At 43.2% G+C, this 26,880-nt stretch overlaps 1 protein-coding gene across 1 annotated transcript in view; it reads right to left on the bottom strand.

The window, feature by feature from the left end:
• The window catches only part of POLA2 (DNA polymerase alpha 2, accessory subunit), a 288,530-nt gene that overhangs the window by 11,576 nt on the left and 250,074 nt on the right, over positions 1-26,880 (bottom strand). The window contains exons 16-17 of the mRNA XM_086938034.1: positions 19,865-19,924; positions 8,499-8,625 (exon numbers count right to left, since the gene is read on the bottom strand). Coding sequence (XP_086794160.1) covers positions 8,499-8,625; positions 19,865-19,924 — 187 coding nt within the window. The remainder of the gene's footprint in view (positions 1-8,498; positions 8,626-19,864; positions 19,925-26,880) is intronic.

Raw genomic sequence — 26,880 nt, 5'->3', positions numbered from 1 at the left:
CAAGGAACTGGCTTCACACCACACCTCTGCAAAAAACAGAAGATCATCAACATTTGGCCCATACACCGCCATCAGCTTGACTGGGTGGCCTGCAACACACCAGAAAGCATCACATAACACCCCTTCGGGTTGCACACTACATGTCATGCACACCATGGTAATCCCTTATGAATAAGTATAGCCACACCTCGTGCATAGTTAGAATAATAGGCCACATGTTTTTCTCCCACCCATCCCGCTCACAGTCTCTTTAGGGTGGTCTTAGTGAGATGAATCTCCTGCAATAGGCAGATATCTTTCAAATGTCGCTGTAAGTAGGCAAGGATGTGCAGCGCTTTGCACCGATCATTGAGGCTGGAAACGTTCCAGGCAAGGACCATAACCAATTGCGTGTGTAGTGAGGGGTAGATCCAGCCAGCCACCACTAGCCAGGTGTACCTGTGTGCCAATTCCTGTTCATGCCAATTGTTGCTTATGTGCTAAGTGAACATGAGGGAAGGGACAAGAAAGAGCAACCAGAGGGCTGCAGTAAACAATCAACAAACATTCCCCCACATCCCACTTTCGCCCCCTAATTTGTCCAAATTCGGAGTACCCTCCCTCTGTGTAACATCCAACAGTTCATTTGCATAAGGTGCCAGAGTCATCCCGTGGGGGCGAACTAGGGGTCCGGCGTACTTCCAGTCTCAACGAGCCGGGTGGCCAGAGACACCAGTGTCAAGGGGCATCAGGTGGCACCATGTAAGTGCATTAAAATTGGAATTAGGCAGGTACCCCAGTGCACTCTACAGTCACCCCATGCAGTACAGCACCATCCCCTCTTACCGTAATCAGCATGGCCAGGGGAACGGATTCTGAAGAGGTCTCTCTAGTGTGTACCTTCATGGGACCAACAGTTCGCCCAGTCTGTGGGGAGAAAGGCCCTACCCAGGCTGGGCCCAGCCTCAGTATGCCTTCAGGGCGCAATAAGGAGTGGCAGAATGTAGCTAGTCGTCCCTAAGGCACTCCGATTCTTTGCAAAGAACCAGAAGAGTCCTCCTTCCTTGTCGGGATTGACTTGACAAACTTAGCCGCAGAGGTGGGGTCAGTAAAGAAGTGCGTATTCCCTCGGTGAAGTATCCAAAGTTTAGAAGGGAGCAGCATAGGGTATTTAGCGTTGGTTAGCTGGAAGATGTGCTTACTTGGCAGGAAGTCTTTTCTGCTGACCTGCACTGCATCGTGAAATCTGGGTTTAAGGATATTTAGTTTTGCTGGTTCTGGAGCGTCCGCTTCTCACTCGCCAAGCATAGGGCTACATTGTGGTCTTTGTAGCTCAATAAACAAGCTAATATAGGATGGGCTAGAGTCCCCGGGCGAGGCCACAGCCGAAGAGATCTATGGCCTCGCTCTACAGAGATCATGGCGAGAGCATCTCACCAAAGAGGGCCTGGAGCATGTCCTCAACGTAGTCCTACATTCTTCCCATGGGTGTCGATTGAAGCACCACCAAAATCGGAAGGTTGTTCCTTTTCGAGCGCACCTCTAAGTCTTCATTTTTATTGCATATCACCTCTAGGATATTCTCCATTCACAAAAATGTTCTCTGTCAACGAATGGACTAGCCATCATCCACCTCAGAGGTGTGCCACTCAAGATGATTGATCTGGTCTTAATGCTTGTCAACCTTTTCTGTGAAGGGGTCAACACTATCCACTATGAAGTCCATTTTCGTGTCAATGGTTGTGGGGCTATGCTTCAGATCCAGAGACATGGTCTTGATGCCCAGTTCCGGGGTCAGGTCCATCCCGCCACTTCGCCCCAGCAAGGAGTAATCAACTGGGAGTTTCATTATTGTGGTTTGGCAGCGGTTTTCAAAAGACAGTTTGGCTTCCTGCACATCTGCCTTACCCATCTTCCATGAAGCAAGCCCTGGCAGGCAGCAAATCTGTTATGTTTATTTCAACTCACTCCAAGGCATCAGCACCCGCCAAAGTCCCACCACTCCCCAGCTCCCCAGCTTGCATTCACAAAGAGGGGAGGGGGGGGGGGGGGATGATATGTACGAGCAGGCCTATATTTGCGTTTTCTGTCCCATATGTTATTTGCCTAACTACATGTATGAATGTGTCAGTCACAGCAGGCAGCTCTTCGGACACACAGCCCCACCTCACCCAGAGTCCACTGGGGTACGAGCAGGCAAGAGCTCCTTGCAGTGATGCACAGGATAGTCGAGTACGCTGCCCGGACACCAGGACCCGCACACCCCAATGTCAGCTCGTGGGGCAGCTGCCACTGCCCGCTGAGGCAAGAGAGGCCACCAAAATTGCCAACCCTTTGTGTTTGGGAAGCGGAGGTCACGAGTAGCCTAGCCAGAGAGGTGGCGAGGGGGCAGAATGTGGACATTGCAAGGACTGTGAACACTGAATTTAAGTTAAAATCTAAATTCACTCCTTTGAATGTGAGAGACACTGTTGATATCTTTCATGAGCTGGTGGTAAATGATCTAAAGAATCTTGAAAAGTGCACCAGTGTAAAACATAAAACGTTTTCTAAGCAGGAAAAGGAGTATTTTGCCTTAATTAAAAAGTTGAAGTCTAATAACAACTGTATTGTACGAGATGCAGACAAGGGGGGAAATGTTGTCCTGTGGGACAGGGAGAGGTACTTAACTGAGAGCTATAAACAGCTTAACAACAGGAGAAACTATGTCAAAATAAAGGAGGTGGAAATGACCAAGAATTTTGACAAGTATAATAAGCAATTGCAGGATTGGTATGGTCAGAGTTTAATCTCCAAAGAGGAACTGCATTTTCTTAAAATTTGTAATCCAGTAACACCAGTGTTTTACCTAATCCCTAAGGTGCATAAATGCCCTGAAAATCCCCCGGGAAGGCCTATAATTTCCGCTATCGGGGGGGCATTGGAGAATACTTCCAAGTTTATAGATGCTTTTCTATGCCCCTTGGTGAGGCAACTTCCCTCTTATGTCCAAGACTCTGGAGATTTCCTGCTGAAGATCTATGATCTTCCTTGGGAAGATGATTACCTCCTCATGACCATTGATGTCACAACACTTTACACCAGCATCAGGCATGAGGATGGACTTAAGAGCCATTAAACATGCACTCAAGGAGAGACCAATCAACCTCTGGCTGCACTCACAGATGCTGGTGGCTATGACATCAGTTTGTCTGAACAACAATTACTTCCTTTTTGAGTCCTCACTGTATAAACAAATATGTGGGACCGCGATGGGCACCTGCTTCGCCCCCAGCTATGCTAATTTGCATATGGGCTGGTGGGAGGAGCAGGTGATCTGGGCGGAGTTCCACAAAGAATGGGGGGACCACATACTGCAGTGGAATCGTTACATAGACGACCTATTTGTGGTATGGAAAGGCACGTAGGAAAGTGCACAGAGGTTTGTAAGGAGAATACAGTCCAACAACCTTAACCTCAAATTCACCAGTGAGATTAGTGCCACTTCCCTTAATTTCCTGGATTTAACAATCTATATAAAAGATGGTCGACTCCACTCTCAATTATTCAGGAAACCTACAGCAGGGAACACACTGCTACACGCGGACAGTTTCCATCCCAACAGCCTCATTAGGAGCATCCCCTATGGGGAGAGTCTGCGTGCAATTTGTAATTGCAGTGATGCAACGGGCTTAGAGAGGGAACTTAACACCCTGGAGAAGAGATTTAAATCCAGGGGTTATTCGCACTCCAACATCACAAGTGCCATCCGCAAAGCCAAAATCAGAAGTAGAGAAGATATTCTGTTCAAAAAATCTCCCCAGGTTAATGCAGAAGAGCAACCAGTAAATCAAGTAAGGATGATAACAACCTACAACAAAAAGCATAAGGCAGTAAGGGGGAATAATTAACAGGCATTGGCATTTTCTAGCCAATGATCCAGTGCTGCAGAGTATGGTGAAAAAGAGACCTGAGATTACCTTTAGGAAAGCTAGATCCTTTAAGCAAATGCTGGTTTCTAACATGCTACCGGCAGTAAATCAAAAACAGAAAAGTGGGGCAGACTGGCTAAAGAAGAAACCAGGATTCTTGAAATGCACAAAATGTAAAGCGTGTTCAGTGGGAGTGAACACACGCACATACCAGGCAGGTGTATCCAAAAGAGTGAAGCAAATAAAAGGCTTCTATAACTGCAAAACGGACCATGCTGTCTACGTGCTCCAGTGCCCTTGTGGGCTGAGGTATGTGGGCAGCACAATCCATCCAGTGCATGTCCGAATTTTACAGCAATTGAGGGCTATCAATCATGCAGACCAAACCTACCCGGTGGCTCGACACTTTGAAGCATTCCACAATAAAGATGTAGCAGGGCTCTGCTATTATGTCATTGATGTAATTCCTTACAGCATTCGGGGTGGGGACCGCCTACAAAAACGTAGGCGTCTGGAATCCAGGTATATCCTGGAAACTTAATGCCAAAGCCCCATGGGGCCTGAATTTGGAGGAAGATCTGAAAACACACCTCTAGATGTGGACTTGAACAGGTCTTTAACAGTTGTACATTGAATTAGATTGCATGAATTTTTTTTGATATCTGATTGTTTGTCGGTAGGGTCATGGGGGGGGGGGGGGGGCAGGTTGATGAATCCCGCTCCTACCATGAAGTTGTTTTTAATTAATTTTCTATGGTATCTGTTTAGGTGAGGCACATTTATTATAGGGAAGGATCGGGAATCCTTAAATGTATATGCCCACTTGGGCTACATTGGCAACATTATTAACAAAAATAACAGCTAAAGTATTAACGTAAAAAAACAACAAATTGTCACAGTGTAACCAGATTATAGTGGTTGCACCTCACGTTTGCATGGTAGCCCACTTGGGCACTATTGGCATTAGGACAAGAGCATCAAGTCCCTAAAGGATCGTGTGAGCAGCGAACACGAGTGTTAATGTTCTTGTGTTTGTACGTAAATAAAGCACAGCCAGTTGAAAAAAAGCAAAAAAGTACAAAAACACACGAGCAGGCGGCGCATGCGCTATACTATTGAATGCGCGTCCAACAGTTAATACCTCTTTATAATGTAGGTTTTGATGTAATGTGACTACAGGCAAAAGCGTTTAAAATTGTTGGGTGTAATGACAAGACAAACTGCCAATAGTGTTTATATCAAGTTTTGTAATAGAGAAACCATTAGTCTTTCTTCTATTGTAACTGTTACTTGTTGGTCCCGATCATGTGACCCATGACTTTGCACTTTAAAATGGTGATTGTTTTCATTGTAACTTTGGTGAACAAGCCTGCGGGACAGGCGAAACGCGTCCGAGTGTTGGCAAATAAACTTATTTGTCTGGCACACAGTCTCGCCATCGTGTGGTTTTTCTGCTCGTTGATAAGGAAATTTCGAGAGACCCGGCACCGATTCAGGCGAGACACCCGTTGGTCTGGAGGCGGTGGCTGCTTTCCGAGGCAAGGAGGAGTGAAATATATATATATATATACATACATACACACACACACACACACCTCATGTGACCGAACACAAGGAATATAAATACACACACACACACACACAATGGAATATATAATCCCTCTGACCCACACGATTAATAATATTAGGACACTCAAAAGTTAGGCAGTCAATCTAAGAGGATACAGGCTGCATAATTCCCTTAAACTGATTGAAATGCCGAAATATAGAATGGGTTACCTATGTGAAACAAATTTTTAACAGACATAGGGCACTCAGAATTCTTTGATAATCCGCCATCTATGGCAGTAATGCCTAGGAAAAAGTTGAAGGAAATCTGTCTCATCTTCTTAGAAAATAAAAGGTGGCAAATAGAGGGTAAGAAAAGTTTGGTGATTCAGAATCAATTAATGCTACATAACAAGGGTATACAGCATTATCTAGTGTGTACTAAGAGCAGTTACACACGGATGCTCTAAACACGCTTTAGGGGATGGAGTTTTTTCAGATTATTGACCTTCCCGGTTACAAATACTTGGTCTAAGACATTAATTCTGTGCCCGTGTGACGGCACCTCTCATCAATCCACACTACACTCTATATTGTTTTGCAAATATTACACCTCAATAAGGAAAAAATACTTATTTTTATTACTTAAGAAATGGGGGCTAAGACAATGCAGAACTGTCCCTATTGAGATTGCAAATGCTGGAGGATGAGTTGCATTATACGCTGTATCTATGTTTTTAAAAGATACGATGAGATTTAGACTATCAATGAATTGATCTCGACACTCTGTACTAATTTCAACTTTGTTTATGATTATAATTACTTTGATCTTATATGGACATGTTAAATTTTATTCTGTATGTAATTTGAAAAACTTTTTAAATGCGCTTTTATGGATTCTACAAACTTGAACCCGAATAAAGCTATCTTTTGATTTGATTGAAATGCTTGTGCTCACATTGAATAAAAATGTTATAGGTCATGTTCATCACCCAATTATGTATCAGTCCACAGCAACAATCCACCCATCACTAACTGAACAGGCATGAAATAACTGTAGAGATTTGCCACGTGGCACTGGCCAACAGAGATCCCAACAAACTACACACTATGACTGCTTTTTGCAGCTTACAATGGCAATCAGGTATTGGATGATATTTACGAATTCCATCCCAGCAGGTCTCTCCACCGTTTCTTCCTCCATCCTACACCAGCTCAGGATCTTACATTTTAAACAAATTATCTCAGAATGGACACCCTAGTGTAGTAACGTGCTAACTGGACTATGATCATAAGAAAAAACATAAAGGGACCTGCAGAGCTCTTCAAAGTCTTAACACCTTCAGCGCGGCGCAGATTCCTGCGCTGTGCTGTACGTTCTAATGAGCCAACGGGCTCATGACGGAACGGTTCCGTCATGAGCACAGGCCAACCGACGCTCATGACGGAACCGTTCCGTCAATGGCATCGAAGGATTTATGCTTACTGAAAACCATAAACTGTACGCCGAGAAAAATAAACTTTTCTGTGCCCCCACATCGAGGTAGTAAGTGCTACATAAATGTTGCAAAGCAATACCATAGCATAGAATGAAAGCACAATATACAGCTTCCAAGATAGTTGCTATACACATTTATTTTGTATAGCAGACCTTCACAACCGGTTCCCTGGTAATTTAAAATTAGAAAGGCTGCCAAGGGCTACAATTGGAATAGGTCATTGAGTTGAGCCCTTACACCACGTACTCTTTTTTCCTAATCCTGGAGTGCCCAAAGAGCAAGTTATTAAATTTGAGCAGATAAAGTGTAGCAATAATGAAACCTATCCTTAAATAAAGAAAGACCACTGCTATACCACATTTTGTGGGTAATAGATTACATAAAGATAATACTTTATTCAACTGGCAGCCAGTAAAGTCTCCTAAGAACGGTGTAATCCATACTTTTGGGCCTGTCAGTAGCCAAATTATAATGTGTGCCAGATATCTGCCGCCTTCAGTCAGAACATACATTAGAACTCACTTTATTCAAAGAAGTCATGAAAATATTACACTGCTTAGCGCCAGACGGGTGAAATGAATAACACTTACCACAGTCAGGGCATACAAGACCCAAAGGCCTTAGTACAGTTTGTATACCAGTTTGTCTTTCTTTTACACTGACTGGTTTGCTCTCTGAGCTTTACTTTGCGATGCACTTGATGTACTTATCAGACACATCACAAAATGTACATTTGCAGGAGATCAGAAAACCTACTGCTTCAGTAATATTACTTAGGAATTAGATATTGTGCAGATCCCTGCAAACACAAGCTTAGAGTTCTACAAAGGACTGGTAGCAGGCCTCCAACACAGTATTTGCATTCCTTACATGTGAACTTTAAAAAAAATCAGACTTGTATCTTATAGGGACACAAAAAATGTGCACCATTTTACTTTCAAGGAATGATATCGGGGGCAAGAACAAGCATGGATCCTCTGAATCGCTAACTGCTCCCCCAAGGCTACTACGTGCCAGCACTCGCAGAGTGGAAGCTGTCCCACGGGGACAGCTTCCACTCTGCGCACAGGTTACCACGGCAAGTCTGAGTCTGTGACCTTCGAATGGTTAACAGATGCGACATGCAACTAGATTAAATCCCCTTTCAAGCACCATAGTATTTTGGCATTTTTCAGTCGGAATGGGTTACAACAACTATTTTGCTAAATTGTAAGGGATTCATGATTCATAAAATGGCTACTAAACATAGGGACCCGAGATTTTGGGGTCGCTGTGGCTGTGATTTTGCAAATAATAAGATTTGTGAGCAAGAAATGTTTTTGTACATTGGTCTTGTAGATCTGGATAATGAATCTCTAGGAAGTGGTATTTATTAGAAACTGTAGTCACCTGTCTTTCTAATATTTCAAAAGAACATCCCTTTAATAAAAAAAAAAAAAAAAAACTCAGGGAAAGATTCATTGACGTAATGTCTTCTGACCACACATTATGTTCTATACATAACATAGCTGGGAGCGAGTTCACGCTGCTCTAACGTCACATCACAGTAGGCTTTTCTTACCTTTATGAAATAGCGCAACTCAGAAGGCACAATGAAGACATCGGGTGTGACGTGCATCTGCGCGTGGGTGTAGAAACTCTCATAGTCTATGTTGATCTCCTCGGAAGGTGGATACAATGGATAGTAGCTGAAAGAACAAACAGTAGTGTCATTTAACACACTGTGCTCAAGTCTAGATTTAACTGCGTGATATTTGAAGCAGTCAGCCACAAGGCAACACTAACTAATTCCTTCTCTGTGGATACACGTCCACTTGTAACACCAGTATTTCCATGCACTTCAACCACTCAAAATTCAAATGTAGGGCATTTTTCTACTTGGTAAAAAATTCACTTGGTATTTTTTTTACAGACACTTTTAAATCAATCAGATAATTTTAAATATGTCCAGCCTCAGACTAGATCACATAGCAGTTTGTCTGCTGGGTGCTATGCATTGCCAAAGTGACACAAAAATAGTAATCAGAAGGGTCTCGTCTTGTGTGCGTCACGTCCAGCAAATATACACAACGCTGATGGCTACTTCAATTCTGCATAAATTCAAGAAATAGATGCAGCCAGCAATCCAAAGTAACATTAGCACACGAACATAGAAAATTAATAAAAAACTTGGTGGCAAAAAGGTGATGAGTAAACTGTAGGAAGACAAACTAGTCCTCAGACAAACCATCCCCCTAGGTAACTAATATGTTTTTCTAACGGCTAACTCTACCCCCAAGGAACCTAACCTAAAATGAAAATGTAACCAATATATAGGATTCTAGAACAACAACAACAACATTGTCAGCTTCAGAACTCACAACAACAACAAAAAGACTTAAATCGCCTTTCACCAAGCCAACAAGCTCTGATAAGTGAAAGCTTTAATGCTTAAAAATCAGTTTTCAGGAGACTGTTTTTGCAAACCTCGACTGGGTGTAGAAGACAATAGGTCTTGAATAATAATCCAGGAAAAGGTAAGTAATCCAAAAGAGGTTTATTGATTCGGTTTCCAATCACAGGAGGAGCGCCTCATCAGCCAGGAGTCCAAGTAGCAACTGACCAAGCACAACGGACACCTGGCTTCTGAGAGCGACTCCACATTTAAAAGAATACATTTATACATTCTATGCACATGCTCGGGCATGTGCACACGAGATAAGAATAATCATCAGCACGAGAACAATAATAACAAGATCCAACACACTACATCACCTTCCCCCTTATGCAAATGCAGAAAAGAGAATTAATTAAACAATTAAAATGAAACAAATTCGTTATATCTTGCAGGGGGTCTTCTAATACGACCACTGCGACTGCAAGACGGGACTGAAGGGGAAACAACAGCAGGGGAAGCATTGTTAGGAGGAACAGGTGCCGTAGAAGGTAAATCTACGTTAGCATGAAATATTTTTGGCTGAAGCCAATGAGACCAATCACAACCCTCCTGAGTGGATACATTTTTCCTCCTAGAAATGAGGGCAGCTTGATCTGGCGTCAACTTTGCTAACTGTCTCACGTTCCACCAACCTTTGTCCCCCAAAAAGACTGCATTTTTACTGACTTTAAGGATTTGCACAGGACTTGAGAACATAGACAAACCTTTAGCAACTTTATAGGGCTTCTTGATCATAACCCAATCCCCCACCAACATTTGAATGTCTTTTACACATTTTGACTTGTCATAATTTTCTTTCATTACTGCTTGTTTCTGCTTGACTGAGAAGTCAACGATATCCCTAACAGGAGGAAATTGAATGCCCTCCACTTTCCTTAACCAAGCAGGAAACAAAGGAGAATGGAAATCCCTACCCCGCAACAATTGAAAAGGGGACATTTGCGTCGTACAATGGGGTGAGACATTATAATTCCAAATTTTCTTCTCCAAAAATTTGAAAACATCCACCCCAGATGCTATGGCTGTCTGAATTCCCTCTTTCAAAACTTTATTCCCGCGCTCAACTAGACCATTAGATGAGGGCGAATAAAGTGCTACCTTCAATTGTTTCACATCATGTGCTTTCAGAAATTTACACATCTTGTCTGAGACAAAATGGGTTCCATTGTCAGTTACTAAGGTACGAGGGGCCCCTTCTAACAAGAACAATCTTTCAAGGAAAGCAATGGTATTATTCGAATCCGGAGCCTCTACAAACCTATAGTACATCCATTTCGAGAAGTAATCAATTGCTAAGATAAGGTACCTCTTCCCTTCCGGAAGAACTTTATACGGACCGGAGAAATCTAAGGCAACCTTCTCCCAGGCCATCTCTGGAAATTGAGAAGGCTGTAAAGGAGCCTGATGAGTCTTCCAATGTTTATCAGACAACAAACATTCTTCACAGTTGTCCACAGTAGACCTTACCTGTGCGTCAATACCCGGCCACCAATAATGAGCTTTGATTCTCATACAAGTCTTGGTCACACCCAGGTGACCTTCGTGGGCTAATTTGATAACAGTGTTCCTTAAACCGCTGGGCGGAACGAACTTATCACCTCTTAATAAAACTCCATCCTTGACTGAGAGTTCCTCTGCCACCTGAGCGAAGTTCCTTAGATCCCCCGACAGATTCCTAACGTCTGGCCAAGTCTTAGTTGAAAACTCCAAAGCCTGTGATAAAACACCATCCATTTCACTAGCCTCCAACCAATCCTTTTCAGAAATGACTGAATTCCACTCCTCAATAGCATCCACCATAGAGACACATTCCACATCCTCCTCAACTAAGTCATCATCATCATCTTTGTCCATCAACATTCTGGACAAACAATCTGCTCTGAAGTTTTTTCCCCCAGTGATGTGTCTTAATTCAAAATTGAATTCTTGCAGTTTAGAAACCAGTCTAGTCAGCCTAGGGGAAAGACTATTGGTACCTGAAACTTTGCTAAAAATAAAAGAAAGGGGTTTGTGATCAGATAGCATAACAAATTTGCGACCCCAGATGTACATTTTAAACTTTTGAGCGGCCCACACACAGGCTAACGCCTCCCTTTCAATTGTGCTGTAGTGCTTTTCAAACTCCTTCAAAGATCTAGAGGCAAAAGCTACCGTGTGTTCCTTGCCCTCCACTTGCTGGCAAAGTACAGCTCCAAGACCCTTCATGCTCGCATCTACTGCAATAATGCACATGGAATCATCCCTAAACGCCTGAAGGGAACGTGCAGAGACAATTAAATCTTTGACTTTAGCAAAAGTCTCATCCAAATCTTTTGACCAAACAAACTTTTGTCCTTTCTTAAGGAGTAACCTCAGAGGTTCCACCACCTGAGCGTACCCTTCGACAAATCTGGCATAGTACTCGGCCAGGCCCAGAAACGAACGCAGAGCATCTTTATCACTTGGAGGTTTAGCTTCTGTTAAAGCCCTAACTACAGAAAATTTGGGTCTAATACCAGAATTCGAAATTGAATGGCCCAAATACTCTAATTCAGATACTCCGAACTTGCATTTGTCTTCCCTGACCGTCATGCCCCTACTGCCCAGAATGGACAAAACCTTTTTCAGTAGAACATTATGTTCCTCCATTGTTTTTGCGAAAATCAAAATGTCATCTAAATATGCTTGTACCCCCACCAGATCCCCAAACAAAGAGTCCATCAACCTTTGGAAAACGCTAGCTGCTGAAGCTAACCCGAACGGGAGCCTCAGAAACTTAAAAGCACCAAACGGGGTCACAAAGGTTGTTAACTCTTGAGAATCCTTGGACAAGGGAATCTGGTGATAAGCGGACTTTAAGTCTAACAATGAAAACCACCTAGCGCCACCCAGATTTGCTAGCAGCTCTTGGATTTTGGGGAGGGGATGACAATCAATTTTGATGTTTTTGTTGAGACCCCTGAGGTCTGCGCATAGCCTGATCTCATTATTTTTCTTGCGTGCAACGACGATGGGCGCAACCCATTGGGAGGATTCTGAAGGTTCTATAATCTTGTCTTTAACAAGATCCTCAAGCATCTTTTTAAGTTCCGCCCTGACACTAAGGGGAACAGGGCGAACCTTATGAAAAACAGGTGATGCTCCGGGAATGAGTCTAATTTTGTGTTCTGCGCCACTCACCAACCCAATTTTATTGCTAAACACATTTTTAAACTCACTTAGCAATTCAGTTCTATCAATTTTTGTATCCTCAATAAAGCAAATAGGAAAGTCACATACTTTAATTGGGTTTTCATCTCCTGGAACAAGATATAGACCCATTTTAGCGAGGTCTTTCCAACCTACGATATCTTTCCCTTTAATCGCCACGTAGACTTTTGTAATAATGGACCTTCCCAGGACCTCTACACTTGTTAAGAAAAAGCCTAACATGTCAATATCTTTCTCCCCGAAAGCTTTAGAATTAACATCAGATTGACTTAATTTCACATCCTTTCCCCATTTATCAAAAAATGTAGAATCCCTGAGGATAGTAATGGGAGCACCAGAATCAGCCATTACCTGTAATTTAATGTTGTCAATTATGGCTTCACACAAAGGTCCCTTAATAGGTTCAGAATCATCACACTCCACCATTAACATTAGATTATCAAAGGTGTCATTACATTCATCCATATCCACATAGTTGACCTTGACAGATTTCTTTTGGAATCTGCAAACCTTTTGGAAGTGTCCAACTTTCTTACACCCAACACACCGTTTGTTCATGGCGGGACACCCTTTGAAATTCCCAATGTGAAATTTGGACCCACATCTAAAACAAAAATTTTGCTTATTTGTATTACCACTAGATTTAGTCTGCCACTTTTCCTTAGTTTCTTTACTAGAAATGGCATATAGACCATCGTCAGACATATCATCTGAAATGAAGTTAACCTTAGTGACTGAATCTAAAGCCATGGCTTTAGTAGAAGTTACTGATCTTTCAATACTAAGGCTAAGATCGATAACTTCGGACAATGAAGGATTCTTACAACTAAGAATTCTTTCTTTCACCTTGGTAGACGAACAATTGAACACAAATTGATCACGAATGTAATTGTCCAGCAAAGGACCAAAATCACAAGTGATAGCTAACACCCTCAATGCTGAAATATATTCGTCAATTTTTTCATCCTCCTTTTGCTTTCTTTTATAGAAATTGTGTCTCTCCAGCATGATATTAGGAGATTCCTCAAATTGTTTCTTTAATCTGGCAATGGCCTCCATATAAATATTCCATTCATTATCACCTGAACCAGCAGCAGCTGGAGGAGGAATGGGAACAAGGCTCTTAAAAATGCGCTGTGCGGCCAACCCAAGACTGCCAAAAAGAAGAGCAAATTTCCTAGGAGGAGAATAGTCAGAAGCATCAATTGCTAAAATGTGATTCTCAAACAGACCAAACCACTCTGACCATAATAACGTAGGTTTTCCAGGTTTTTCAAGGAAAGGAGGGGGTTGAGTGACCTCCCTAACAGAAGCCATGTTACAGATATAAAACAAGGAAGTAAATATGTAAAAGCTATAACATAGAGAAAAACAATAAAACCTGAAAAACACAATTTGCAGAAGGAAAACGTTTTGGTTAAAGGCACCAAATATAGTTACTGTTAAAATTAGAAGTGGTAGTAAGGCGTGTGAATCGCCGGAACACACGCAGAGATAAAGCTTGAAGCGTCGCTAGGACTGTCTGTCGTTTGGGCTGTCTGTCGCTTAAGTTGTCCGACGCTTGAACTGCCTGCGGCTTGTCAGCCGCTTGAATCGCCTGTCGTTTCAACTGTCTGTGAGGCGAGTGAACCTTCACCCTTTACCAAAATGGCCGCCTTGCGTAGCGTCAAACGTGCGACGTGACGTCTGTGCGTAGCGACGTAAGCGTGGAATCCCAGACTTCCACGCGTATTCAGGGTTCCGAAGATTCCGAAGGTTCCAAGACGCGATGCCGGAGTTCCAAGAGACCGGTAAGCGCGTAATTTAAAAAGTAAAACGAGGCAAGTTTGATTTCAACCTTTAAATCCAATGTTTAGTTTCAACCCTTAAATCCGATGACAGAATAAAGTTTCCAAACGTCTTTGAAGAAGTTTATCGTGTCTGGAAACACCGACGACACTTAAATCCGGAAAAGTGTCAATGAAACAAATTTAAATCCGCTCCTCTCTCGTATAAATGTGGCCCAAATAATCCGAAGATCCGCTTGAGATGACTAAATAAACCAGCATGGAATAAAAGGTCATCAAAGGATCTTTTGCCAAAGTTCAAATTTGACGCGAATTCGTCAAAAATCCTTTTGCGTGGGTCGGTGATGGAAACAATCCCGATCGTCGCCAATATGTAGAAGACAATAGGTCTTGAATAATAATCCAGGAAAAGGTAAGTAATCCAAAAGAGGTTTATTGATTCGGTTTCCAATCACAGGAGGAGCGCCTCATCAGCCAGGAGTCCAAGTAGCAACTGACCAAGCACAACGGACACCTGGCTTCTGAGAGCGACTCCACATTTAAAAGAATACATTTATACATTCTATGCACATGCTCGGGCATGTGCACACGAGATAAGAATAATCATCAGCACGAGAACAATAATAACAAGATCCAACACACTACACTGGGGCAAAGCACCGCTCTCCAATGCCTCAGAATCATCGCAGGCCTCCCTAAAGAGCATCTTTCAGGCTGCTGCCTGATTGATCGTGGGTTTCAGGTAGTGTGACAATCTCATACATCCTCAAATAATTCCACTGGCTCCATCTTCCAGCCAGCGTTACCTTCAAAGTCTGCTGCATCATCTACAAAGCAGTGAACTCAAGCACTCCACTATACGTGGAAAACCAGGTCAAGCTTCGGGGAGGTAACTAACCCACCAGAAGAAACATGATCAGGCTACAAACAAAACAAGCTTTAAGGCGAAGATGCCAAGGCAGTTTCTCAATGACAAAGTAATGGAGTCATATGTTTTACTGCTCCCTAGTAAAAGCGAGCCAAACTATACAGTAGTTCCCTTAAATCCATGGCCCTGGTGCAACTGTTCTTGCTGAAGTTTGTCAGTTATCGCCTTACTTTTCTTGCTAAGCTCTAGGGATCTGTAAATTCTCCCATCCTAAATATGCCATGCAGCCTCACATTAGCGCTTCAGGAAAGAACTGAAAATTCTAATTTTCACGGAGAGAATCCTACAAAAACCACGCGAAATGCTCAGGATTATGGATCCCAGCAGGAAATCTCCCTTGCTCTTCTGACTACTTTGAACGCCTCTTATTTACTACAATTATTGCACAGTGCTATGTTTCGATGTGGATAGACTTGGGCTTTATACATTTCCATATTACACACAAAAAAATTCAAGGGAGGGTTTGCAGAGAAAAAAGACAAACATAAAAACCTGAAACACCTGGAGAACAACATGTTCGAATCATGCCTCCAGCCTCGACTTTGAGTGCAATCAACAAGGTCTTGCGATTGTTTATAGAGGCACATGGTGCATAGTGTTCCTTGGCATAACGCGTGAAACAACACACCCATCAAAAGTACACACAAGTCGCTTTACACCTCACAGAATGCATTTGAATACTTTGAATGGCTGACAAACGACAAACCCTGATGCAGAGCACAACTGAACTCAAGATATTGTAACAAACGACTTGCCCACACTTCGGAATAGAGAAGCCAACGTGTAAGTGTTGTGCACTGCGAAACTCAGAGCTCCAGCAGGGTTTTGGCGACTGAGTCTCTTGCCGGCTTTGGAGAGATGAGAACGAGGAGTTTAGATAGGAAACTGGATGTTGTGGTCCTGATCAAAATCAGTAATTCTGTTAGAGAGGATTTGGAATCAGCATATAGCATTATCATGGAAAGCAAACGCGGTTATCAGCACGAGTATGAAACTCGCATCAGCTGCTTTCCAAACAAAGTCTTGAACGTCAACAAATGGAGGAAGCACAGATGTAACGGCTCAAAAGGAATACTCACTAGAACACGGAGCATAGCATTTAGATGAGATAATGCATAGCTGACAAGTTTTCATATTATTTATGAGTGACATTGCCACGGTTTCGGTGTGCAGTTGTGTAACATTCTATTGCACTCTGAGTGACACTGCCTCAAGTAAACACAAGCACTGAAATCCATGGGATGGGATGACAGTACCACATTTGCGCTCCTGGAAGCGCTGGTAAAATAACATTGAAACTACTGTAATACCTCATTAGTGCTTATGGGCGGGCACGGACCTACTTGACAGTATCTGAAACAGCTGTGGTGCTTTGATGTTTAAGCACGTATTTTAAACTCAGGGACAGAGGATCTTTTCTAAAGGTTTCTCAAATTTGCTATCAGAACACTCAACGATTTTGTCTTTCAGCTTTGAATCACAGGGGAACAGTCCCAGCCTTTTGAGCCAGTCAGTCATGTAGGCATTACAAAAATCCCTCCTCGACCCCTGACATTTCAGAAAAGCTTACTGTCTGCTTTCTCGCTGCAAGCAAGCAAAAGACACACAGATGATGGAAGGAATGCAGAGCAAATCAAACATTCACCCCAGTCAATAGATCTAGGTTAACTCCATCGTTCTTTTGCTCACCATGCCACTTCAGTTTAGACCCAGCCTTATACAAATCAGTCTTGACCTTGTGCCTCGTGGGAACAGTCCAGCCTGAACTACCAAGCCAGGTCCTCACTGAAGCGGAAACAAGTATCCTGGGACCGGTTTCGGGGCATCACCCCTCCTCAGCCAGGCTAGCTTGAATCAGTGGCACAGTGATCCCGGGACCCACATCAGGTGAATGTATGACATTGTTCTGCATTCTGTCCATCAATTGTTCTTTTTGCATTTGTCACCCCGAGTGGGATGGGTATACTCAGACGTGGGGCCCCGTGCTCTCCATGCAACTGGAGTCAAGCTATCCTAGCTGATGAGGAGTGAAACCCAAAAACTGGTCCAAGGATGCGTGTTTGCAGTCCAGGGAGGACCTGGCCTGGCAGTTCGGGCTGGACGGTTCCCATTGAGTGCAGGGTCAAGGCTGATTTGCAAATGGCTGGGTTCAAACTGGAATGGCATGGGGAGCAAAAAAACGATGGATCTAGACCCAGATCTCTGTACTAGGGTGAATGTATGACATTGTTTTGCATTCTGCCCATTAATTGTTCTTTTTACATTTGCCTGCTTTCTTGAGCATGCTGGAAAACAATGTTTTGATACACGGTCAATTATAGCGAAGGGCTGCTACTGAGCTCAAAGGGATTCAGAAAAGGGGGTGGTGATGAACAGAGTGTCTGAATTAGGCAGACCACTCTTACCCAGTCCAAAGATCAGGGCTTGATCCACCACCGTTTTTTTTTAGCTCACTGCACCATCCCAGCTCAGAACCTGGCTACATGCAAATTAGTCTGTCCCTGGCCCAGTGCATCATGGGAACAGGGCAGACCAGACTACCAAGCCAATTCTTATACTGGAAGGAAACAAGCTTCCGGGGACCGGTTTCTGGCATTTCAGCCGTCTTCGGCCCGGCTTGCTTGAATCCTGATGGTGCAATGAGCAAGGGACTCACATCTGAGTATACCCTTCCACGCTTATGGTGGACAAAATGATTCAGAAATGGGGGTGGTGATGAATAGAGTGTCTGAATTAAGCAGACCACTCTTACCCAGTCCAAAGATCAGGGCTTGATCCATCACCGTTTTTTAGCTCACTGCACCATCCCAGCTCAGAACCTGGCTACATGCAAATTAGTCTGTCCCTGGCCCAGTGCATCATGGGAACAGGGCAGACTAGACTACCAAGCCAATTGTTATACTGGGAAGGAAACAAGCTTCCGGGGACCGGTTTCTGGCATTTCAGCAGTCTTCGGCCCGGCTTGCTTGAATCCTGATGGTGCAATGAGCAAGGGACTCACATCCGAGTATACCCTTCCACGCTTATGGTGGACAAAATGATTCAGAAGGAGCACCAACAATTATTGCATGACACAATGCTCCTGTGCTGGATTGCGGTAATAATTAACATTTAGCAGGGCTGATTAGGAATGAAAAGGATCCGGTGGAGCGAGTTAGCCAACCCTTCAAAACTGATTAAACTAAGGGGACCATAAACAAAGAACCTGCTGTGGTGGAAAAATAAAAGACAAACTGGCTGCAGCATAACGTCTTACATTACTGATTTCACTCCGCTAATCCTTTCATGAGTAAGCCAGAAAACTGAGGCTGCAATTCCTTCAATCTTCAGGAGTAGGCAGCTTTTGTGGATGACTTTCGAAAGTCCAAGACAACTTCCATGACCTTTTGAGATGCAACCATTAGGACAGGCGAAACTTCTGGGTCTCCATGCCTGAACGCAAAAGGGCCATGGATTGGAGGCCGGACACTCCCTGCTGTAGGACTATAGACCCTTGGGACAGTAGGTCCTACCTTCATGGAACATAAATCAGAGGCTGGGGTAGGGAGGGAAAGTCAGCTTCTCCTCAACAAGACTAGGGCTATCAAAATGTGTACACTTAACCTCCTGGAGCTTGGTGTCTGAAATGCCGGTCAGAATCGAAATTTCAGTTTTGCTCATGGACAAGAGAAAGGCCATAAGAGCTAGTCAAATGACTCTGTAATCCAACATGCTTCGGTAAAACCATTTTTCAAGCTATGATGATGTTCGACTGATTAGGAATTTTTCCAGTTGCATTCCCCAACCCTCAGGGAAGGTGTCCATGACTAGAACCTTCTTGGATGCAGTCAGGAAGAACAGTTCACCCATCATCCCATTCTTGTAAAATGACATATCTGAAGACCTCTGCTCACCTCCGGAGACACCATGATAATATTTTAGAAGCAGGTTCTAATAACAGGCAGAATTTTCAGCACATCCTAAATGTTCTGAAGAAATTGTACATCAGCTGGGAAAAAAATACATACTGTACATAGTGAGGTGCACAGATTGCTCATCAACAAATCTCAGCCATGGCACATCTGAATGAAGACTATACGCAAAAGAAAGTGAAAGAAAGGTTTACTAAGCACTGCATAGTTTAAAACACGAGCTGTATGAAGACCCAACAATGCAAAGATTGAACAAAGGGAAAGAGGAAACCAACAAACATTATAAAAGATAGCTTTCTCAGTAACTGCACTCAAAATTAAAAATCATAAAATCAAAATGAAGTTGGAAGGGGCAATCAAATGAGATAACCCTTCCTGCAAATAGAGTGAATACTTAACCTTTCAGTTAGAAAGGTCTGAACACCAAGTGTAAATGAATTAAGAAATATCTGGCACAATTACAGGGCACCACTTATACAGCAAAGAAGGTAATGCTGGGACAAGGAATGCTATACAGAGTTGGAATTGCCTAGAGGATGGAGAGGCCACATCACATTCTATTTTTTTCTTTTTACATCACAAGTTAAGTTGTAGGCCAAGGCATGCAGCCCTGTATATGCACAGGATTTGCAGTGACAGTTCGCTAGGTGCGAATCATGCTTTTTGTATACTCACCTTCTTTGGGTCAATACATGCTTCAGGATTCTGCTGAAACGGTCGGAGGGGCCCGAAGAGCTGCAATTGAAAATGAGTGAAGTGAGTGTATTACTCGCACGGTCGGAGGGACCAGCCAACAAGTGCTAAGCAGAACACACATCATCCATGCACATATGGAAGCAACAGTCACTTTAAACATTTGGGAAACCAAGTCTTATCCAAAGTGCTGGCAAACAAATGGCCCTCGCATAAAAAGCCCATTTCATTTCATGTTTCTGAACTATCAGGGTAAAGCCAAGGAAACCAGTTTAGGGGTCCTCGTCGAGGTCCCAGTAGCCAAGTGTGTCTGGCCAATAAAAAAAAATCAGTTGCCTCAGACGGCATGGATTACAATGCTGCATGGTAATTAACGCTTTCCTTTGGCAGGGTCCGGGGTTGGGACCATTGCTATGCCACAACTCAGCTACCGACTGAACACTCACCCAAAAGAGTGCACAATTCACAGAAAATAGTTGCAATATCCTACACCATGAAATGAGGCTTTTAGTCACTGCGGAAACTCACACCACGACCAGGGCATGGGCGAGGCAGACGTGCACACTACACCATAACAAACACAGCAAACAGAGGAGGTAGCAATGGCTGAAGAGACAATTACTCCAGCCACTGTCTTTAGTTACAAAGCAAACTCATGGGTGACCATCACCCTAGGCCTAGATGTTGTCTTCTAGGACCTCGAACACAGACAGATCTGGTATTCTGAATCCCTGAACCACAAACAACCTCAGGCTCTCTCTCTACAAGCTCCTTCTTTAGCAGCTGAGAGGTCTCATAAGGAAACAAAGGCGTTTGAACCCCTAGCTCTGGCGTGAATGTGGGCGCCTCTTTCCTCTCCCAGGCTCCCACCTTGCATCTCAATTGAGTTTTTTTCTAGTCTGAGAGCAGTATTCGCACTCTGGCGAGGAAAGAAGAAAAAGGGCGAGTGTGGAGGGCTTTTGGGTGTTGATTGAAGAACTAAGAACGCAATCTTGGTAAAATACTTAGATGTGGAATAGTCATTAATGTCAATACATTGTAAAGACTCGACTTGTGTGTGACTACTAGGAAACCTTCTCTCTTAGCAGATTACTTTTTAAATGTCTATCTGAACCATGTTTTTTGTTTTAATGCAATGAAGATAAAGTGTCAAAAAAAATGAGTTTTTATCAGGTCGTTATGTCTCTCTTTGAAACAAAATCAGACAGGCAAATGCCTAATGGAGAGAAGTTTAACAAGCACTTTAAGGTAGGTTGCTGTTGAGTTACATAATGCAGTGTAGTCGCAGTAAGAGTTCAGTTCGTTTTCCAGCATTGTGGAGCAAGAATTCATCAATGGCCTTTGCATTTAATGGTATGTTCTTCGGAAACATTTTTTAGTAATAATGTTTGATTCACTCCATACATTGGGCCATTAGCTTTGACAAATGATTTTTACACAGCCAATGTTCATTTTACTCAATTGTCGTCATTTGCTTCCCTCTCAGCTACACATCCCATGCACTCTCATGCCAGGAGAGTCACATGTGAGGGTGCGTTGTAGTGAGGGTGAGGTGTAGTGAGGGAATTTGTCCAAAAGCCAAGTTGGGCGTTCTGAGGAAACACGCTAAGTCAGTTGGGCTTAACTGTTTGACTGCTGCTGACCCCCACATAAAGATTACCGGAAGCCGGGGACCCCCACTTAACATTATTGAAATTCAGCGACCTCCAGAGTCATTACTGGAAGCCAGGCACCCCGGCCTAAGCATTTTCATTGATTCGAACCGCGAAACAATACACAACAAATACAGAAATATGCATTCATCCAATAAATATACAAATGATGAAACATTTTATTTAATTGACAACCCAATATAAAAAAAGATCTAAATCTGAATTTTAATAAGAAGGTTGGAGATTAGTTATATTACTTTGAGGCCACTCATTGTCCATACTATATTCTGTTCGATGCACTTGCATTGCTCCAATAATTTTTAGCCTTCAATTTTAGATTCCTTCACATTTACAGAACGTTTTAACATTTTTTATTGTAGGTTTTGCTTCCTTATTTATATACACTTTACTAAATGTTAATATCATTTAACTTTCTAAGCAGTGGAGTACCCCCGAGTAGGCTTCACACACCCCTGGGGAGTCCACAGACCACAGGTTAAGAATCACTGCTCTAGATCTCTGTCAAAGAAGAGGACCTGTCTCTCTAGATCATGGTAACATACATAGTAAAAGAACAGAGCGGTCTCTGTCCCACATCAAAATATACTGCACCTACTTCAAAATCCCAGAATTTGTGAGTCCTGCTCGAGGCTGGTGAAAAGTGGACCCTCACCTTAGATATGGTACTCTTATCCTTCTCATACAGGATTAGCCAGTACCCTTGGGCCTCAAATTCAACTTGTAAACACATGCTGCCCTCCCCTAACCAAGCGCCAGTAGGGTATGATAAGTGAGGCACACAAAAGTGGGCATTGGGTTGCTCTCTCCATTCAGGGAGGGCCCTGTGCCCAACGCCACATCTGATCTTAGTGTGCTCTGCAACCCCAGATACGCCCAACCATGTCAAATACGAGAGATCGTCGGAAACAAACCATTAAAGAAATATTGGTTACTAAGGGGAACAAAGGAGATAAATCACTGCGGTCGACAGGCTCTACTTAAGAAAAGGAAGATGACCATAGCCTGTTGACTATTATCTACTAGGACTATCTGCAATACTTCCTACTAGAAATCAAAGCGATTAGCACAATAAGAGGGAACTATAAGGAATATTTAAAAGAGATTCAACACAAAGTGAGCTGGGCAGGAGGGTACCTGATATGGAACAATCATTGTACCAGAGGTCTGAAAAAATACATCAGATTGGGAAGAGGGTCCTGGAATTGGAAGATAGCTACACTGAGTTACACTTTAAACCAGAAGATCTCGAAAACCGATCGAGGTGCAAAAATATTTGGATTAGAGACTTCCCTAAAAGAGCAGAGAGCTCCAACATTCAGGCATATGTGCAGAATCTACTCCAGTGCATTCGAAATTGCCTCAAATATTCACCAATCCGCATGGACCAAACGAAAGAGTAATGATAATGTGCCCTTGACGGTAAATTCCACCAGACGTACATATCAGACTCCACTTCTTTAACGAGAAAGAAAAGATCATGGGCTTCACCCAGTTCAAATACTGTGTGTTATGTGAGGGACATGAACTTTGGTTCTACGATGACTAAGCCACAACAACGTTAAACGGAAGGAGAGACTTTCAACAAGTCACAGATTTCCAACACAAATATGACATACAATACCAATGGGGTCACCCCTTCTGTCTTACCTACACCTGAGACAATACCAAATACTCAGTTGAAACACTAGCTGTGGCTAAACGCATCATGGGTATGACCAGAGACATGGCACGCAATGGCAACAGAACTTCCAGACCCTCGCTGTATACTCACAATGGCCCTGTAAAGCGGAATAAAAGAAGGACCCCCTTCCACGGTCAAGGAAATTCAAAAGGCTTAACATGATGCACTATGAGAGGTTGGAAAACTGCACAGCTGGGGCACTGGTTAGTCCAAGGACACTTCCTCTCAGGAACAGACGAAAGGCAGAGGATAATGCTTGACACAGTATGATGTGGGCCCAAGGCCAACTTGGGGGCGTGCTGAGAAATCCATGAGCCGTAGGGGATAGGGGGCCCCCATGGAACGTCCTTTGGTTTCAGGATGACCATGAGTGTGACTTCAGAGGATAGAAGGCAGTCTAACAATCTAAGTTATTGGGTTGGAGAGAGGGAGCAGGAGTTAGAGTTTGGATTGGGGGAGAGGAGGGAGAACCTGGGGTGAGGGGTTAGGGGAGAAGGAGGGGCAGGATATTAATAAGGAAAATGGACAGGGAGTTGAATTGGCAATTAGGTTATCAGGCTTCATAAACAACTCACAGTGTAGGCTGCAGCTGATTCTCAATGGTGGGGAGGAAGGTGGCACTGTGATAGGGCAACAATGGCTGTCATGAATTAGTAACCCTTGAATTCACGAGAATCATCACCTACAATAGTGACCACATAACACATGGTAAAAATAGTTAGTTTGAACTTCAACAGACTTACTTCACTGATGAAAAGACAGACAATAAGAAATCTCTTGAAAGAAACCAAAGGGGCTATATTTCCCTTACAAAAGACCCACTTATATAGAGTGGACTGGCACAGAATGAAATCAACATTTTCCCCACCCATCTTTTCTTCTCTTACATGACTAAATCAGCAGTAGTGGCCAAATCATGCAGTCATTCCTTTGTGGAAACCATAGAGAAGACAACCAAGAAGAAGGAGGAATAATGCTTGGAATAATCAGTCAGATAGCTGACACCAGGGCTACCTTTTATGACCCTAATAGTAAACAATATAGCTTGCAAAAATCCATCCACCATCTCAATGGTCTGTAAATTTGCTGAGGGGGAAGTATTAGTGGGCAGACATCTGGACATGGATAGGCACATAGACATTTGACGCACAAATATGGTGGGGAACATGGTAGGTGGTGTGCTAGGCCGGGGCAGACTTCAGAGACTTGCGGTCGGAGAGGGTACGGGTAGATGCCTGGAGGACTGGACATAAAGGGGAACAAAACTACACATAGTACTCCCAAACTCACAAAACATATGCATGTCTTGACCATTTCTTCTTGGGAGGGGGGAGGGGGAATGCTATCAGCATACATTTAGCACATAACCATTAGTCCGATATCTTTGTCTGACAATGCACCTGTTTTGTTACCCTTAAAGCCCAATGGCTGTAGCTGGGCAGAAATAAATGGCAGCTCAACAAGTCCTTACTGCATGACTGTCATGAGGTTGCAAGGACAATATCTGACCATGGGACCGAGAATGGTACACTAGTAGTTTCAAGACAACAGTAATGGAAACCCTTAATGCTGTGGTTAGACCCATATTTATTGCTGGGGTATCACAACTGAAAAAAAGTCAAAATGGATTCAAGGGCAGCATTGAAACAGCAGCTTTCTGACCTAGAGGATTATTAGCGCTCAGCCTCAAGTAAGATATGGGTCAAAAATCTGGTTCTATACTCCCAAGTGCTAGCTCTCAACTTAAATAAAAAATATCAATTCAAGGGGAAGGAAGACACTGAGAAAAGTTAATGGTCCGTGTCCTTTGTTTATTGGGCTTAAGACAGTGCTTCTTCAGACGGGCTTGGCGAACTACAGTGCCCCCGAGGGCCGCAGGGATGCCTCCTACTGCACCCCCTACTTGCTTTGACCTTAGAATCCTTGGCTAATGCTATCCATAGATGCAAATAAATAAGTGTGGAGACGCTCAACCTCACTAGGTTTGTGATCAACATAAAGATCTCCATGACGGACCCAGTGACTTCCCTTCTCCCATAGTTAGATGACCTGAAGACTACCAGACTGTAGCAGGATTTAGGATTAATATTGGGAAATCTGGGGCCACTCTTCTTACCCCACTAAACCAACAAACAGAGTTTCTGGAGAAGAGATTCCTTTGGACTAAAGTTGGGATGGCAGTAACATATCCAAGGATTCTTCTAAGCCATACTGCATCACAGATCATAACACTTAATTATGCTAAACTTTTATAGGAAATAAAGCACAACCTATAGAAATGGCAGTTGAAGTAATTCTCCTAGTAAGGTAGGATAACTATAATAAAAATAACCATATTACTCATGATTTTACATTTATTTCAACCAAAGCCCCACTTTGCTAATAAACTTTCCATCCTGATAAATAACTTTAAATGGCAGCAGAAGACTCTGTGAACGGCTAGCAGGATGCTATAACGGATGATCTCACAGAGAGGACTTGCCTTCCTGCGTATCCTAACATACTACTGAGCTCCACACTTGAACTATTTGGTAGCATGTGAGAAAATGGAAACAGCTAAGCAGTGGTGCTAACTACTAACCCCCCCCCCCCCCCCCGTGGCAGATACATGGGTTGTGACAATACCAGTGACCAGTTTGACATTGCTGGTGAGGGAGAAAGTTAGTGAACAACTGGGCCTTACATTCTAACAAACACCATTTGCTCCCATTTGCTTAAAATTGGATTTTCCCCAATGTTAGGGAGGCAAAGTTATTTACGGTGGTGGGAGTAATAATGGGCTCTTTGTTTCGGAATAGCCACATAATACCATGTGATGAGATTAAGAACCAATACAACTTGCCAGAAACAGAATGTATTGTATAATTATGGGTAAAACTCTACCCCACAATGAAAAAAGGGCTGCAAGCCCGCCCCCACCCTCACAATCTTTGAAAAATGGCTGAAGGACATGGCACATGACTGTAACTTCATCTCAAACCAACGTAAACACCTGTTCGGTCCAGCTTTAGTAGAGAAGACACCTGCACAGAGACGCTAGGATATGGAACTTGGCTGGGACACATCCCTTGAAAGCTAGTAACGCTTACATGACAAAACCTGCATCTCTGCTCAGTGTGTTAAACTTAGAGAAGAACACAACAAAATCCCCACCTACTGGTATCCCCGCTCGATAAAATGACTAAATGGGCCAAATCAAAAATCAGACACAGAAGGGTAGTGGAGCCACTGTTACCCCAATGCATGCATTAAGGAATTGTCCCGTGTTGCATAGATACTAGGAGGACGTTCCCAAAGGATTAGACCTGGCCTTCGAAGTACGGATTCCAAGGAACCCCAGAGAGGTATTTCTTGGTCTGCCATTTGCAAGGAGCAGATCCAAAAAATGCCTGATCGGGACACAACAAACTGTAGTCCATATCAGTGCTCTACAGGCAAACCTTTTACAATGGAGAAGAAACAAAGTTCGGACACTTATGGACTGGCTGCACCAGATGGGAAAGGCTTGCCCTGGAGAAATTCACTCTGTCATTGGCACATAGACAATGCATATAGGGCTGACTGGGCTCCATTCATCATAATTCATTCTAAAAAATTCAGAGACACATTCATGATCACAGCTTTTTCTGCCTTTTCACAGCAGC

Source organism: Lissotriton vulgaris, chromosome 9 (assembly GCF_964263255.1).
Source record: "Lissotriton vulgaris chromosome 9, aLisVul1.2, whole genome shotgun sequence".
Taxonomy (NCBI): Eukaryota; Metazoa; Chordata; class Amphibia; order Caudata; family Salamandridae; genus Lissotriton; species Lissotriton vulgaris.
The sequence above is the reverse complement of the archived record's forward strand: the minus strand, read 5'-3'. Positions and strand labels throughout refer to the sequence as shown.